Below are 16921 nucleotides of genomic sequence, written 5' to 3' on the forward strand. Positions count from 1 at the left end.
TTGGAGTCCCTCACACTGAATCTTAGATAATGGACTCCAATTTGACAGCAAATCCTTCAGAATGTATTGTGAGAAGCTCGGTATTACAAATAGATACTCTACCTCGGCCTATTCACAGGGGAATGGCCAAGCGGAAGCAACTAACAAAACCATAGTCTTGAGATTAAAGAAAATGCTAGATGACATGAAGGGGAAGTGGTTGGATGAGTTACCTCACATGTTATGGACGTATCGTATTACGCCCCAAAGATCGACAGGGGAGACTCATTTTTCAATGACTTATGGGTCCAAAGCGATTATACCTTTCGAGGAAGGTTTCCCAACCTTGAGAACTAATAAAATTAGTAGGGAGGAGAATGATTGTTTACTTTCCACAAACTTAGAATTAATTGATGAGAAAAGGGAAATGGTCGTGGTCAGAATAGTGCATTACTAGCAAAAGCTCAGGCATGGGTATGATAAGAAAGTTAAGGCAAGGCCACTAGCGCCATGAGATCTGGTTTTAAGAGAAGTTGTGGGAACGGCGAAGAATCCCTCGTGGGGAAAGCTGGGTCCAAATTGGGAAGGTTCGTACAGGATAACCTCAGTAGTAGGAATTAGGGCTTATTACTTAGAAGACTTGGATGAAAATGTGATTTCACGCCCGTGGATTGTAAATAATCTACGACATTATTATTATTATTAATATGAAGTTTTTTTTTCATTTCTTGTTCATTTACTTATTGTTGTAGTTGCAAGTTAAATCATGATGACTTCCACTTAATTATCTAAGTGTTAAACAGAATCTCGGTCTTGTTCGACTCCTCGGGTCACAAGGCTTGGGTAAATTAACCCTTATGTGAAATTGTCTAAGTGTTAAACAGAACATCGGTCTTGTTCGACTTCTCGGGTCACAGGCCTTGGGTAAATTAACCCTTATATGAAATTGTCTAAGTGTTAGATAGAACCTATGTCCTGTTCGACTCCTCGGGTCACAGGCCTTGGGTAAATTCACCCTAATGTAAAATTGTCTAAGTATTGGGCAAAGCTGTGATCTTGAATATGGCTCTGTGGGTTTTAAGGCCTTAGGTGAGTTTGTGCCAATGAAACAGAATTCAAATTCGAATTGAAAGTAAGGCAAAAGTAAGTCTAATGTGCTTGGTAATATGACACGCTATTTGCTTTCATCTACGTAGTGTAGCCATTAATGATAAAAATAGGGAACTTACAATTAAGGAAAGTTAATAATGCCAAAAAAAAAAAAAAAAAACTTGCATATATTTCTGTTCAAAAGTGGATGTCACAAAAAGTACATGTCTTTTTAGAACCCATTGCCCTACAAAATTACCCCAAGTGCTAGAAACTAGAGGATCCTATTCAGTTACATCTTTGGCTTTCTCTTTCTTCTTCTTCTTTTGCTATTCAACTTCAGTAACCTCTTCTAGTCTGAGTTCCACAACAGGAGATTGAGGTTGTTGTTCTTTCTCCTTCTTGGAAGAAATGACAGAATTTGAAGTTAGATTAGGCTTGGGCACTGAGGAGGTGGAGCTTGGGTCGAAGGGAGTAAGAGTAGGGCTAGGAGCAATTCGGAGGGGCTGAGGGTAATAAACTTTCTCTACCTCCCTTAACTTGGAGTCCGCATTCACCCTTGTAGCATTGAGAGCTTCACCCCAAACTTCTGCATAGAAGGCTCGAGCAACACCCCTAAGTTGGGTAGTTAGGCTCTAAGCAGTCTTTGTCATGCCAGCGTCATACGCGGCCTACTCAGCCTTTGCCTTCTAAGCGTCTTTCTCATCAAGCTGCCTCTGCTATTACTAGGTCTTCTCTATCGCCAAGGCCAGCTACGTTTCAGCTTTCATTAGAGAAACTTGCGCCTCTTCAGTTTGTTTCTCGAACCCTGCCAAGGCCAATTCAGAATTCTTGCATGCTTTTTCCACCTCAGCCAGATGGAATAGGGTGTCTATAAGTCTTTTCTCTGAGTTGGTGTGGGCCTTCTCAGATGGCTCCAACTTAGTTTCTGCTTCATGGGTTTTGGACAAAGCATGATCCACCCATTCTTTAGCAACGAGGATGCTTGCACAACCTACAAAAACATGTATGTGAGTACATGATTAAAAGTTTTGGACATATAAAGATAACGAATTAAGTGTATACCTTGGCAAGGCCCCTCTTGAGTGATAGAAACACCTCACGCTTCCGCAAGGACTGGAGTTCATGCATGTCTTCGGGAAGAAGGAAAGTCTTCTACTAACACTTGGATAGGATGCCAAATCTACCTTTCTGGGGGTCCCAAAGGGTGGCATCATCAATAAATGGATCCCCTGAACTCAATATGAAAGCAGGGTTCCATACTAAGGCCTTAGAGCGCTACTCTCCCTCGGAACCTTTGGAGGACCCAGTAGGCATGCCCTTTTTTTTCTGTTGATCCATCGTGACTCTAGACTCCTTGGCAGATGGCTGCTGTGTTGGGCGGGTTATTTACCCTTCTTTGGTGCCTTCAGATCCCTTGCCCCTCTTTCTTCTTCTTAAGAGTATCATCAGAAGGAGCACGCGTAGGGGAAGGGTTAATGGTCGAGGCACCATAGGAACAATGGAAGCATTACCGCCAGCATGGGCAATGAGTAAAGCTAGCAAATTCGAAGTCTTCTCTTCTAGAACCATTGCTTCGAGGATGTTGGATGCTTCTTGACTGGTACTAATGGAAGCAACAGGAAGACAACGATGTGTGGGGGCTAGGAGATCCTTGGTGTCTTCTTGATAAAAGACTTTGAAGTCTTTATCTAAGTCCTCTTGGGTAGGTTCGGGCGTGCACTCTTCCTTCTCGTCGTTAGAGGGGATAGGTTGCTCTTGGGAATAAAGTAGCTTTGCTGCAAGTGGAGCTAATAATTATGCCTCTTAGGTTCCGGACAGAGGAGGTTGCGTCAGAAATCCAGGGACAGCTACGTCAATCAACGCTAGCCTTGGATCCTTCGCCCTGATCACGTGCTTAGGATTTTGAATGCGATTAAAGATGGGCTTGAATCCGAGGATCACATGAACTGCCCGGAGTTATCCATCTCGGTGGAGGAAGATCTCTAATTAAAGATTCGATTGAGATCCGCAAAATTTACCAAGCTCTTGGTCGGGGCTGTATGAAATTCGTCTGCAAGTAAACCAAAAGTGTAAGTCACAAGCTAATTTAGTTCTTAAAAAAAATAAAATAAATAAATCCAGGAGAAAGTGGATGCCCTAAGTTAATCTATAATCTGTGGAAACCTTACCTAGTTCCCTATCTTCGGTAGGACAATGCAATCCATCATGCCAGTCTTCTGAGACAATGAGGAAGTCTTTGTCCACGCCTTTATTCGACTCAGGTATACAAGAGATTAACCTAACAGAGGGGACCCTACACTTGAAGTAGTAACTGGTATCTTTTCCTTTTTGGAAATTTTATACCCAGTTTACATCGTTCCACATGAGATTAGTCTCCATCTTTCAGTTCATCATATCTACACTACCAAGGACCCTAAAAAGGTTGGGAGATCATTGGGTTGGGGATAACCTATAGTTAATAAGAAAGTCCCTAGTAACTCTACCCATTGGAATTTCCAACCTGCCTTCTATGAAGGCAATCATCGGAATAACTACTGAACCAAGTGGTCTGTTTATGACTAACCATTTGCCTAGTTCACAATGTTGGATTTCAACATTGTTGGAAATCCTATACTTAGTCCTAAAAGCGGGCATGCCTTCGAGAGTGTCAACTAGCGTAGCAAATCTACCCATAGGTTCTTATAAGGTTAAATTATAAAAACAAAAAATAACAACAAGTAAATCCCTTTGTGGTACGAAGTGTGAGACCAAACGCACCTACAAGCACTGAAAAAGCTTCTCCTTGAACTGTTGCTTCAACGAAAAATTGAAAAACAAGTAAATGGGACAGAATCACTCCCAACACCTTTTTATATAGGAGTAAAAAAATGAGCGGTAAATTTCCCGTTCAATAAACTACGGAAAATGAGGACCGTAGGATCATCATGCCGCCATAGAACGTAAGGGCAGCAAATAGTCGCCTGACGCAATAACTGTAGGAACGTGGATACCGAAGTGCTAGGGAAGTGTAGAAGATAGCTGAAACGACATCTCCATGTGGGAACGCGCTTGGCACGTACTAACCAGCCTAGTGTTACTAAAACCTTACTCTTAGATCAAGTTTCAATAGCCAAGTTTTAGGGGGCTCATGTGGGGTGTCCGAGGACCGAGAAGAATAGGGAGTAGGATGTCCTTCACCAACTCATTTGTAAAGCGCCTTTGACTCGAGAAGTTGGTATACCCGAGAAGAGGATAAGGAAGGTGCATAATGTCTTATGAGTGCCCGAGTGGGAGAAATAGCATTCTAGGAGAGGAATAGTGTAGTTAGAGGAAGCTCCCTAAAAGGCTATACCTACTACCCCGCATTGAATGCTCTATAACAATCTTATCAGCTGTATTAATGAAGAAGTGACCCCTGAACAATGATTTCATAGCTAGCAACCCCTTTCTACCACCTTCAACAGAGCCTTGATGGGACAAGTATCAAAGGAAGAGTTTTGGGGTGTACAAGTGGAGGACTAGGATACCAAAAAGGAAGATATATAAGAAGAAAGAAGCTCTACAATGAAGGGACTTTTTGAGAGAGAGAAAAGAAAAGAACAGAAAAAAGAATAGTGTATTGACTGATATAAACCCGAGAAAGACTTATATAAGAACGCTTCTTTGGAAGGGACCGAGGAGAGTTTTTTTTCAACAGTTGCTTTACTCATTCTTCCTTAACTGTGAACCACTTCACTAGCCTAAACCTTAACGAGCAACTGTATTGTAATTGCCTTCCCATCTCTACATGCAAACAACTTTATTGTTTGGGCTTGGGTTGAAGTACAAGGCACCACTATTCTAAGTGGGCTTGGGCTTCTAACTCCAATTCTTACCGTTTTCAAATTTCATCCTCCAACCATCTATGTTAGTGATATTGTCATGACAACTAATTCAATCAAAATAAGCAAATATACATATCAACAAAGCCAATTATTTTCTCTCTTTTTTTTCCCTTCCATGTCATTGCCATCGGCCACATATCTCTCCAAAAAAACGCCAGCCTTCCAACTTGTCAACCAACCCGAACTACTTGTCCCCCATTCTAGAACCCACCCAAACTACTTATCAAATTAACCAAATACCCACTTCAAAACATACTCTACAAAATCATTTCCATACACTCGTAAAACAATCAAATCCAACTAATAATTAAACAATCAAAATTTGAACCGCAAAAAGGTCCCCTATAGAGGTACCGGGTGGTGGGTTTATTAGTCCAAGATGTGACATAAATCTTGAGGTTCAAGTTCAGCCTACTACACATTGGCCCAATGAGTTTTTGGAGTATCTCATGGGCATGGAATAGCTTGGTCAAATATTGGGACGCTAGTTCCTTATATATAAACAAATATTTTAAAAAATAAAATAAATAAATAAAAGGGGGCTTACTCTGCTTACCATGAGACTACTTCACTTATATGAGACCACGAAGTGTTTTGAGTGAAATAGAAGAGCTTGTGGTGAAAAGAGATTCAGAAGATTATGGTGAAACCATGAATGATTCAAAGATGGACAAATTTATTATCAAATGCAGACAAAGAGATCCTAATCAAAGTAGTAGCACAAATCATACCTATTAATGCAATGAGTATGTTCAAGCTACCACTCTTGGCTGCGCTGTGACCACATAATCAAAGCAAGGAGCATGAGCTCGCCTACTTTTCACAGGTCCCCCAGCGCAGCCATCAGATTTCTTCTCATTGATGTGGCAGGAAATGGAACATGACGATGCAGAGTTGGAGCTGCTTATAACATTGGCTTGGAAGTTGGAAACTATGGCAGAACAGAAATGGTAGAAAGACTGAAAGCACTTGAAACTCTACTGGCTACAGTATTGGCAGCACAAACAGCCACAACACATACAATCTGCGAGGCATTGGACACCACCAAGTGGAGTTCTCCTCAAGTTATACGGCAGTAATTGGAGCTATTATAAGGAATGAACAGGGCCTTCCTATTGCAGACCTTAGCTGAGAGGAGAGGCTAGTCAGTAGTATGAAGAAGAGAAATTCGGATCCGAAAACAGGTACTAGAGAGCAACTCACTCATCAGTCAAGGCATTGCTGGCAAGACGGTCCATGCCTCACAAAGATTGGCCATATTGTAGAAGATGCAAAGAAGCAGCTGGCACAACTTAGAAGATGGGATGTGCAGCACGTTAAAGGGCAAGGAAACAAATGAAGTTGCCCATTATTTAGCTAGATATGCCTAAAATATAGAAAACTTAAATGTCTGGATTGAAGATGTGCCAACCTTTATAGCCCCACACATTCACCATGATGTTTCACACATGATTGAATGAATGAAAAATCTGCGTTCATTATCCAAAATAAATTATTTACATCCTATGAAAAGTAACAGCGTAACTACAAAATTCACTGCATTGGAAGTGGAGAATTGAATCTAACAGGAAGCATTTCTCGATACAAAATGTTATATACATTTTCAGTAATAAAAGCAACATTTTCTTTTTTCAATTACACATCAGTGGACTGACAGTTTGAAAACGTTGTAGTAGCCTCGATCCAGAATTATTGCCAATGCAACTCCATCAATACAAGTATAGACAGACAATGGAGGCCCAGTCCGAGACCAACTTCCGTTATCATTTGATAATTATTACTGCAAATCTGAATTATATTCAAACTCTTCCCAATAGGCATTTGCATCCAGAAGTTAATTTATTGCAGCGTAAGTATTGCAGTTCCAATCATAACTTGATTACATCCCACTTCCGAGCCTCAGCAAGCCATTCTTGTCAGCATGATGGAACAACTTCCTGCTTGTGCTTCCAAATTTAAGTTCCAAAAATTCAAAGAAAAATTAACCTTTAGCCACTGTAATTTATGGCATTCAATGGGAACCTGGCCATAACCTGAACATAACCCCATGTTCACTCACACTGCCCCCAGACAATCTCCTAATTCTCTGCCAGAAGTGCCTGCCCCTTCCTGTTCTCAAAGGACCTGAACTACAGTACCTCCTAAATGACCCAGATGCCTGTCTTTCCAATCTTGCCGATGAACTAAATAAATCCGATACCGATAGTCCTCTCTCAGTATCAATTCCGGAATTAAAGTTAGGAACAAAGTAATCACTTGGCAAAGGATCTGGCAACTGTCCTGAGCCAGTAACAACACCAGCATCCATGTCAATTGACAAATCTTCCTGGCTTGAGCATCTTGAACCTATCTTTGCCTCATCACACTCATTACATACCAGTTTTAAGGCCTGAACAACCTCACCCATAAATGGACGGTGTGATACCTCTGGTTGTACACACATTGATGCAATGGCTGCTACTTTGGCAATGCTATCAAAAGGCACATCAGATCCTAGAGACGCATCAATCATTGTCTCCAAACCTTCTTTACTAGTGAGGAGCGGACGGGCCCATGCCACTAAATTCTCTTGGCCAGGTGGTTGCGACATATCTACTGGTTTTCTCCCAGTCAAAAGCTCAAGAAGGACAACTCCATAACTGTAAACATCACTTTTTACAAGAAGATGACCAGTCATCGCATACTCCGGAGCCACATACCTGGTAGGTTATGAGGATGAAAGATTAATCAAAAATAGAGAAGCACTAAAGCAATGCAGCAGAGCTATGCAAAATAATTTAGACAACAATAACTTCTGCTATATTTAGATATGAAATTGCTTTAAATAACAATGACCAATCAGGGAAGGGTGACAATAACCCAAATGCTGCTTCTTCTTCTTTTTTTCTTCCAACTTTCATAATTATTCTTCTAGAAGAAATAGCATGGAGTAGTAACTAGTAGGAAGTAAGGAAGAGTAAAGGATAGATTTTAGGCCTAAAATTTTTACTTTAACATTAGTTTAAACTATCATTTTTATTTTTATTTTTAACTTGGTTAGAAATACTAGATATGCTGCCCCACAGCTTGAACCCGCTCCCCACTCCTCAACTCCCAAGCAATTAGTACTTGGGGAGGTACCAATCTGCCTCAGATGCGGTTGGCAGTTTAAGCTACGTTTAAGATCTAGGTTTAACAAGACCTCACTGAAATTCTCGGAAACACCACTGACTGCATTTTAGGCCTATGGTTCCTCTGAAAGAAAAAACCAGACTGTCATAAATCAGTCATCATGACCTGTGACATGCATGATTTTCCAGAATGTTAATAGTCGGCTCAGATGTGGGTATATTGTCTTTGGGAGATAAGAGCGTGTCTATTGTCCCCATTCAAAGATATAACTTATATCTTTAAAAAAAAATGGTCATACCCAAAAGTTCCCATGACACGTGTTGATATGTGTTTGTTTTCCTCATCCAAGGCAGTTCGAGCCAAACCAAAATCAGACACTTTAGGTGTAAAATCATGTTCCAACAAGATGTTGCTGGACTTGAAGTCCCTATGTATGACACGAGGGCTGGAATCCTCATGCAGATAAGCTAGACCACGAGCAGCGCCAAGTGCTATCTTCATGCGGGCAGCCCAATCAAGTGGAGCAGTTTCCTTGTCAACTCCTACAAGCAAAGAAAATTATCAAAAATATAAACATTTTTACATAGAGTTTAACTATTATAAACAGCAGCTGAACTCCAAAGCAAGCCCGGATAGAGCAAAACAACTACCATGTAAATGAGATTCCACACTGCCATTTGGAATGAGTTCATAAACCAAGCTGCGAGCACGCTCCTCTGTACATATACCAATCAACTTGACTAAGTTACGATGATGAAGACGGCTAAGCATCTCAACTTCCGCTAAGAACTCCCGCCCTCCCTGCTGATCATCTCTCTTTAAAACTTTGACAGCTACGTTGGTCCCATCTTCAAGAACACCACTGTAAACAAGGCCAAAGCCACCTTCCCCAAGTATTCTTGAAACATCAAAATTGTCAGTAGCTTTCTCTATATCGCTCATACTGAATGTCTTCGCAGATCCAGTATAAGGAGGAATACTGGATCCAAATGATAATGACGCAGAACTGGGCCCACTTCCCATCAAAGACCCAGCAAGCCCTGCAAAATATATTCTTCTTTATATTGAAAGAGTAAAACTTCTGGATGAACCAAGTTTGAGCGTGAAACCCCTGATTAAGTGATTTTGTAGGGGCCAAAATGGTTACACATTAAAGAAATTTACATATAAGAGATGTCTTAAAGCTTCATAAGTCTAAATAATCTGGGATTACCTAATAATTACTCTCAAAAAGTATTGAGAACAGCTTATTTAGCTTTCTACTAAAATATTTTTGCTAAAAGTGTGTTAAAGTATACTTTAACTTTGAAAAAGTAAGAAAAATTAAGGTTTTAAAAAGCAGTACATAAAAGTTAAAAGCAAACACACGCAAATGTATTAGGTGGTTTTCTTCTGTTGGTATGGAGTACCACATGGTTGTACTCTAGGAGTACCTAATAATTACTCAACTTATACATGTTAGATTTGTGTAAAAGTCAATAATTAATTGAAAGCATTAAAGCTGAAAGTATTTTCTGTCCAGAAGATCAAATAAACTTGCCAAGTCCAACCACTTTGAACAACCAAGTAGCTAATGTTATAACAGACTGCACCAGGTAATAGTATTCATAATTGGGATTACCTGATGGTTTGGTTAGAGGTGGCAAAGTATGTGCAGTTGGCACTGTTCCACAAACATTGTTTCTATGTTTGAAGAGCACCACCCATGCAGCAGCAGAGCATAAGACCACCCCTACAAAAGCTGAAAGTGCAATAATAGCAATTATGCCACCACTAAGCCCATTATTGTGCCGCCCTTTCTGCAACTCGACCCCAAGAGGTTTATTTGTCCTTGCATTGCTAGTACCAGAATACGGACCACCATCTATTATGGTAATTCCTGAAGGTAAAGGTGGAGATGGGGGCAAACCTACAATTACAGGTGCAGTAATCTATATTAGTTCCCAGTTAAAAATTATTACACAGAGAGAGAGAGAGAGAGAGAGAGAGAGAGAGGAAAGAACCGGAGTGTTACTATATACCTTGGTAGCGGACATATAGTACTTCATAGTCTCCAAAGTAGGAAGATTTTATAACAACTTGTTTATGCCAAAATCTCTGAAAAGTCAACATGGCTGTGGTACTATCAAACTTTTCGTCTAGGGGTACCAAGTCTATATTGACAATAGTCTTCTCTGCTTGCTGACTATCAGCATTGGCTCCAATAATGCGAACTTGACTTTGTTTCATAAAAACCCCAGCAGCAGTTTCTTTAGCCAGCTCTGAAACCAAAGGGAAGAAGGTATACAGATCAACACTCAGGAGCAGTCCAACTTGCATGGGCCTGACACAGCCACAGGGTGACCCAGGAGGAGTATTCGTATAGGGTTCTATGCATATGGTTGATGAACAATCTACAAGGAAGAACATATATGTTACATTCTATTAAAAAGAATAATATTATTGGAGCAAAAGAACTGCAGAGACACTATTAACCATTAGTTATAGAAAATTGAGTTTATACATACCTTCATTAGGAGGTGGAGGTGGAAATGCTTTAAGTGGTGGCAGGACTGGCATCTTTGGACTCTTTGATCCAGAAGGCGAAACATTAGGGGGAAGAAGGGGCACTTGAGATTGCAAACATAATCCATCAGGTAAGCTATTGACTTGACTATAACTGAACTGAGAAAGTTCAATCAATAATATTTAACGTATTAGGAATAAAGAATCTTGAGTTTTCCTTACTTTTGGTATGGCTGGATGCAGCTTTTGGAGGTGGAGAAGGAGCAGGTGAAACATTGCTCATTGGTGAAGGAAGGGGGACATGAGATCGGGAAACTGACCATGCATTAATGGATTAGAAGTCGAGACAACCTTATAGCTCACTGCTGAGTAGTTGGAATAAACGTTCGCTATAATGTTACCTGGCATCAGGGGAGGAGGAGCATAGTGTGCTCGTCTACTTGTCGGGAGCAAACCTGGAGACATGACCGGACCTACATATAATAATGAAATGAAAAGCAACATGTGATGTCTTTTTTTTTTTTGATAAGTAAAATTAAGGTAATGATAGAAGCAACAACATATGATGTCTTTAATGTCAGAGAATATAATAATATATCAAATAAAGTATTTATGTACATATCTAAGGTAAAATGAAAGAGATGGTGCAGGAGCATAATCAGAATGCCTCATAGCTTTGTGTGTGGAAGGAGCCAAAGTTGGAAAAGAATCTTCCAATAATATTAACAATTATATTTTACCAATCTAGCTGAAATACGCATTTACCTTGAGCTGGTGAATGGTCCACAGGGGGTGATGGCTTGACTGTTTCATGTGGAGGTGCAGCCTCCGGAATCCTATTCCTCTTTCCTCCTATGCTTGAAGGAGGAGTTGATGCAGGTGAGACATCAGGGTCTGCACTTCATGGGGGCCAACCAAATATAATATCAGTCAGATAAAGAGCTTTAACAACCATGGCAACCATATCATCAGAAAATAAATGGATAAAGTGGTTAAATGTATATATTGGCCCTCTTAGAGAAATGGTCAGATTTTTAATACTTAAAACAGAATATAAAAAAATGGGGGCATGTGAGGTTGAAAGGAAATGGGATTCCATAAGTCCAAAGAAAGCCTTATCGAGAACAATTTTTGAGTAGAACCAAAAAAAAAATCAAGTTGTGAAAAAATTCGCTGGTGTGTTATATCTTTAAGATTACAGTGTAAATACAACTCAACCATCAAAGTCTTCTTGAAACAATTTTGAGTTGTCACAGCAATTTTTATTTATTTATTAATTTGTGTCATAGATATGTCATGATCACCTTATTTCTCTTGAACTTTGCTCATTGGTAAAGGAAAGGGGAAATGGGATTGGAAAGGGAAAGGGAAAGGATTCCGTCCCATTTAAATCCTCCAATTTTCTCCAATTTTAATCTAGGTGTAGACACATGGCATTTAAACAATCCAATGGTCTTAAAAAAACTCATGTAAACCACATAAAATCAAATAACGCCATGTGTCTCATATCTAACAAAAATTGGAGGGAATCGGAGCATTTAAATGGGAGGGGATCTTTTCCCAATTGTAAAACTGAGAATGCAGCAGTTGATTGGAAATGCCATATAGCTCACTGCTGAGTCTTTAGTTGGAATAAAAATTCACTATTATGGTACCTCGCTTCAGGGGTGAAGGAGCATAGTGCTTTGGTCCCCTTGTTGGAGGTAATGCTGGAGAGACGACCGGACCTACATATAATAATGAAACAAAATGTGATGCAATATATTATCTCAAAGAACGTAATGTATCAAATAAATTTTTTCTGTACATATCTAAGGCAAAATATTAAACCTTGCTGTTTTGTAGTGGGAGAAGAAACCGGATATGATGATGTAGGAGCAGGACTGGTGATTTTGTTCCTTGTATGGTGATGCTTATAAAATGAGGTTGTAGGTGGAGGTGCAGGAGAATGATACCCTTTATTTAATGGAGATTTAGGAGATAAAATAGATGGTGCAGGAGAATAATGAGAATGACTCATATCTTTGTGTGTGGAAGGAGCTACAGCAGGAAATAACAAATAATATTATGAAAAGTTTTACTATCTGATAAAACATAATTTATTTTTCCAAACTAGCTGAAATATGTAGTTTTCTGTAAACCTTGAGCAGGAGAATGGTCCCCAGGGGTTAATGGCTTGGGTGTTTCATGAGGAGGTGCAGCCTCTGGAATTCTATTCCTCTTCCAACCAATACTTGAAGGAGGAGTAGAAGCAGGTGAGACATCAGGGTCTGCACTTCACAGAGGCCAAACAAATATAATATCAGTCAGACTATACAGACCTTTACCATGGCAACTAGCCCTTGGAAAACAAATGGATAAACTGGTTAATTGCAAATATTGTCCATCTTAATGAATATCTTAATGAAATGGCTAGATTTTAAACACCTAAAAGAGAAAATAATGAAATAGGGGGAAGTGAGGTTGAAAGAAATGGGGTACCATAATACCAGAGGAAACCTTGTCAAGAGTAACTGTTGAGTAGAACAAACAAAATTACATTGTGCCAAAAAAAAGTATGCCGGTATGGTATTTCTTTAAGCTTGTGCTGTACATACAACTCAACCATCGAAGTATTATCGCAACAATTTCAGGCTTGTCACAGAAATTCTACTATTGCCACATTATATATATATATATATATATATATATATATATGTATATATCATGATTACCATATTTCTATTGACCGTATGTATGGACAACATAGCAACATGAGATAAATGAAGGCAATGCCATATTTCCTTGGATTACTTACAGCCTTAGTGTTTCAACTTGAAGCATGCAGCAATAAAGGACATAAAAACACAGGTGTCATTTCTTGTAGAGAATATAAATTCCCAAAAGAGGGAAAAAAAATGAAGAGGGAAAAAATACCTCCTTTATTTAAAGCATAAAGGTTCATGAAGCAAACTGGGTGGAGGAACATAAACTCCCAAAATTTAGACATAAAGAAATCATTGAATTTTTTTTTTTTTTCTATAAGTTGCACCTGGTAATACAGATGGGGATTCACCAGGCATAACAGGATGGATGACCGGTGAATTTTGTGGCAATTTACTTGGTGGTGATGCAACTGGCACTGCAGAATTATGAAAAAAATAGGAAACAGTTAGGTCAATTCAACAGGTCATTCTGAATCTCTTATAGTTAATTAGAAACTTTAGTTTTGAAAAAATGAATGTAATTAGATGCACCAGGTAATTTGGATGGTGTTATTTCTGGCATATTTGGGTGAACTGCAGGTGGATTTTGTCCCACTTTCCTTGGTGGGGATGCAACGGTTACTGTATTTCATAAAAAGGGGTGGGGCGAGCAACTCAGAACATTCCAACCGCAGATTTAGCAAAGGGGTGAAAACTGAGAAGTACTGGTCACATACCGGGAGTAATTGGTTCTGGGATGGGAGCCTTATTATCTGGTGCATTGCTTTGATGAGAGTTTGGTGACAAAGTTCCTGGCACACCAGGTAATACGGATGGGGATTCACCAGGCATAACTGGATGGGTGACCGGTGAATTTTGTGGCAATTTACTTGGTGGTGATGCAACTGGCACTGCAGGATTACGAAAAAAAAAGAGGAAACAGTTAGGTCAATTCAACAGGTCATTCTGAATCTCTGATAGTTAATTAGAAACTTTAGTTTTGAAAAAATGAATGTAATAAGGTGCACCAGGTAATACGGATGGTGTTATTTCTGGCATATTTGGGTGAACTGCAGGTGGATTTTGTCCCACTTTCCTTGGTGGGGATGCTATGGTTACTGGATTTCATAAAAAGGGGTGGGGGGAGCAACTCAGAACATTCCAACCACAGATTTAGCAAACAGGTGAAAACTGAGAAGTACTGGTCACATACCAGGAGTAATTGGTTCTGGGATGGGAGCCTTATTATCTGGTGCATTGCTTTGATGAGAGCTTGGTGACAAAGTTCCTGGCACACCTGGGTGGCTGACTGGTGAGTTTTGTGGCAAATTCCTAGGAGTTGCTACTGGAATTTTACGTTAAGACAAAGCAGCTAATTCAGAACCAATTTCAACTGGGAATACAGCACAACAAAAGCCTAATAAGTTCTGTACCTGGAGCAGCAACTGGCATTGATGCAGCAGTCTTCTTAACTGGTGAAGGACTTGGCGGAATGGATGGTACATGTCCTTGAATAGTCAGAGGTGGAGGAGCTATTCTATATGGTGGTGATACAGTTGGAGTGCTTGACACAGTTGGAGTGCTTGGTGACAAGGATGGTACAAGCCCTTGAATACCTCCAGGCAATGGGGCAGATGTAAGGGGCGGTGATGCAAGTGGAGGGTGGGAATCTGACCCTGGATTGTCCAAACTAGAAGCTTATTTAGATGGCCTCAAGATAATTAACATTCTATAATGCCAGGTCATAAGGATTACCGTTTGGCTGTGATGATGAGCTTGGTGCACTTGTTCTCCATGACTTTCTATGATATGCAGGACCAGGTGTTCCTTCTATCGGAGGAACTAAAGAAAAACTTGCTGGAGATGGGGATATATTGGAGTCTGAAAGAAAATAAAAGGCAATTGATATTATTACGAAACTCAAACAAGCAATGAACAGGTCAAAAAATTGCTAATCCTTGTACATTATTCATTAGAATGATGAACACAGATTTTTAGCATTAAAATTATAATTCAAACTATTTTGGCAAGTTTCAAAAATGTCAAATAGAGGGCTGACTTATGGGCTCTATTTATGAAATCTTCAGTAACATTAAGTGACATTTTTCTCGCTCATGAGCCTTTGCAGGAATATGAATTTTGATTACATGATTAAAGTGTTGATGATCCCATGTGGTATTAGAAGGGAAAATTATCAAACAATACTTGTTTCTTCTATTGAATCTATTCACTGTGAGAATCTGGGGTCATCATAATCTCTGTCACTCTCATGAAAATATTCCAAAGAACTTAGCAATTTAGCCTGCAGACAAGTGAATCTCATGAGAAGATACCCCACCGGTCAAAATTGTGCCTTGACTGCCGGAATTTTTACAGTTCTCAATGAGATCTGAGAGCTAGCCTTAACTAAGCAACTCCTATATGGATTGCATTTCCTCAGATAAAGCCTCAATGGATCAGCATTCCCCAGATGAAGCCTGAGCTAGGATAATTGTTGCTAAATAAATAGCACTTAACCACAACACTAGGCGGGATTTTAGAAAATAGATTAGTTGAATATTAGCTATTGGAATTTCCTGGAAAACTTTAGCTTGAAACTACTTGCTGCTAACTCTGGATATAAAACTACAGTGAAGTAAATTTGATAAAAGCTGGTAATAAAATATAAAACGTTCAGATCGATGAAACACCAATGTCCAAAACAGCTTATCTCAACCTATTACTCTTCATGAATAAATTAAAACATGAATTAACTGCAGCATTGAGCTACATGTTCAGACTGTCCACATTTTTGATCAGATAAACTAAACTGACAGCATGAAATTTCATTTACCAGAATCACAAGATGTTGCTTAAGCACAGATTAATCAAAACCCATGTTAAATTTGTTAACTTTATCACATGGGTTTTTTATCATATACGTCAACTTTTAACTAAAAGCAAAATCTTTTGAAAATAAAATAAATAAATAAATAATTTACCTGTAGATCCTTGGACAGCCAAAGCAAAGCCAATGACACAGAGTTTCATCAGCTGGAGCATGGCTGGCATCACCACCGCCATCCCATACAACACCAAATCTCAAAATCTCCAACACAAACTTCCCAATGATGATGAAGTAAATGAAACTCCAATATAATAGTAAAAGAAAGGAACCAAATTACAATACTAGGAATCAATAACTTGAAGCAGGAACAAAAAGGGGGTATTAAATTAAAGAAGACCCACAAATAGTGAGAGCCAAGCAATGAGTAGTATTCATGCTATAAGGAAACAAAGAAGTGGGTTTGGTGGAAGAAACCCAAGCAATAGTTTTCTCAGAACTCAAGCACTGGAACTTGCAGAGCTTTGAGTTTCCCATGTGGGATAGAACCGCCCACATAAACATAAGCTAATGAACACAATTAGAACTGACACAGAAGAAGCAAACAAATAAAATATTTACAAAGCCCTTTAAAAGTACGAACATAAAACTACTCACAAGGTCACAGTGCTAAGTAACAGACACAAACACTTTTAAGAGAGAGATTAAGGTGGGTAGAGAGAGAGAGAGATATTCTTTGTCAATATTTTAATGGGAGGGTTGGATTTAAGTGGGTATGTTAATGGGGATTGAACCAACTTTTTTTACTTGGGGTTGAAAGTTGACACTATTTGGGCTACTTTTTTTTTTTTTTTTTTTTTTGT

The 16921-nt window shown here is 39.3% G+C and overlaps 1 protein-coding gene across 1 annotated transcript; it reads right to left on the reverse strand.

The window, feature by feature from the left end:
• Positions 1-6386: 6386 nt before the first annotated feature.
• LOC142615000 (uncharacterized) lies at positions 6387-16805 on the reverse strand. Its single transcript, XM_075787654.1, has 20 exons — positions 16216-16805; positions 14990-15115; positions 14668-14910; positions 14448-14579; positions 14263-14352; positions 13972-14145; positions 13787-13876; positions 13582-13671; positions 12692-12820; positions 12381-12590; positions 12206-12277; positions 11316-11444; positions 10952-11023; positions 10773-10865; positions 10553-10654; positions 10067-10438; positions 9667-9954; positions 8696-9085; positions 8344-8587; positions 6387-7633 (listed from the first exon to the last, which is right to left on the reverse strand). The coding sequence occupies exons 1-20, from the start codon at positions 16295-16297 to the stop codon at positions 6946-6948; spliced, it is 3816 nt and encodes a 1271-aa protein (XP_075643769.1). The 5' UTR covers positions 16298-16805; the 3' UTR covers positions 6387-6945.
• Positions 16806-16921: the final 116 nt, after the last annotated feature.

Source organism: Castanea sativa, chromosome 1 (genome assembly GCF_040712315.1).
Source record: "Castanea sativa cultivar Marrone di Chiusa Pesio chromosome 1, ASM4071231v1".
NCBI classification, from domain to species: Eukaryota; Viridiplantae; Streptophyta; class Magnoliopsida; order Fagales; family Fagaceae; genus Castanea; species Castanea sativa.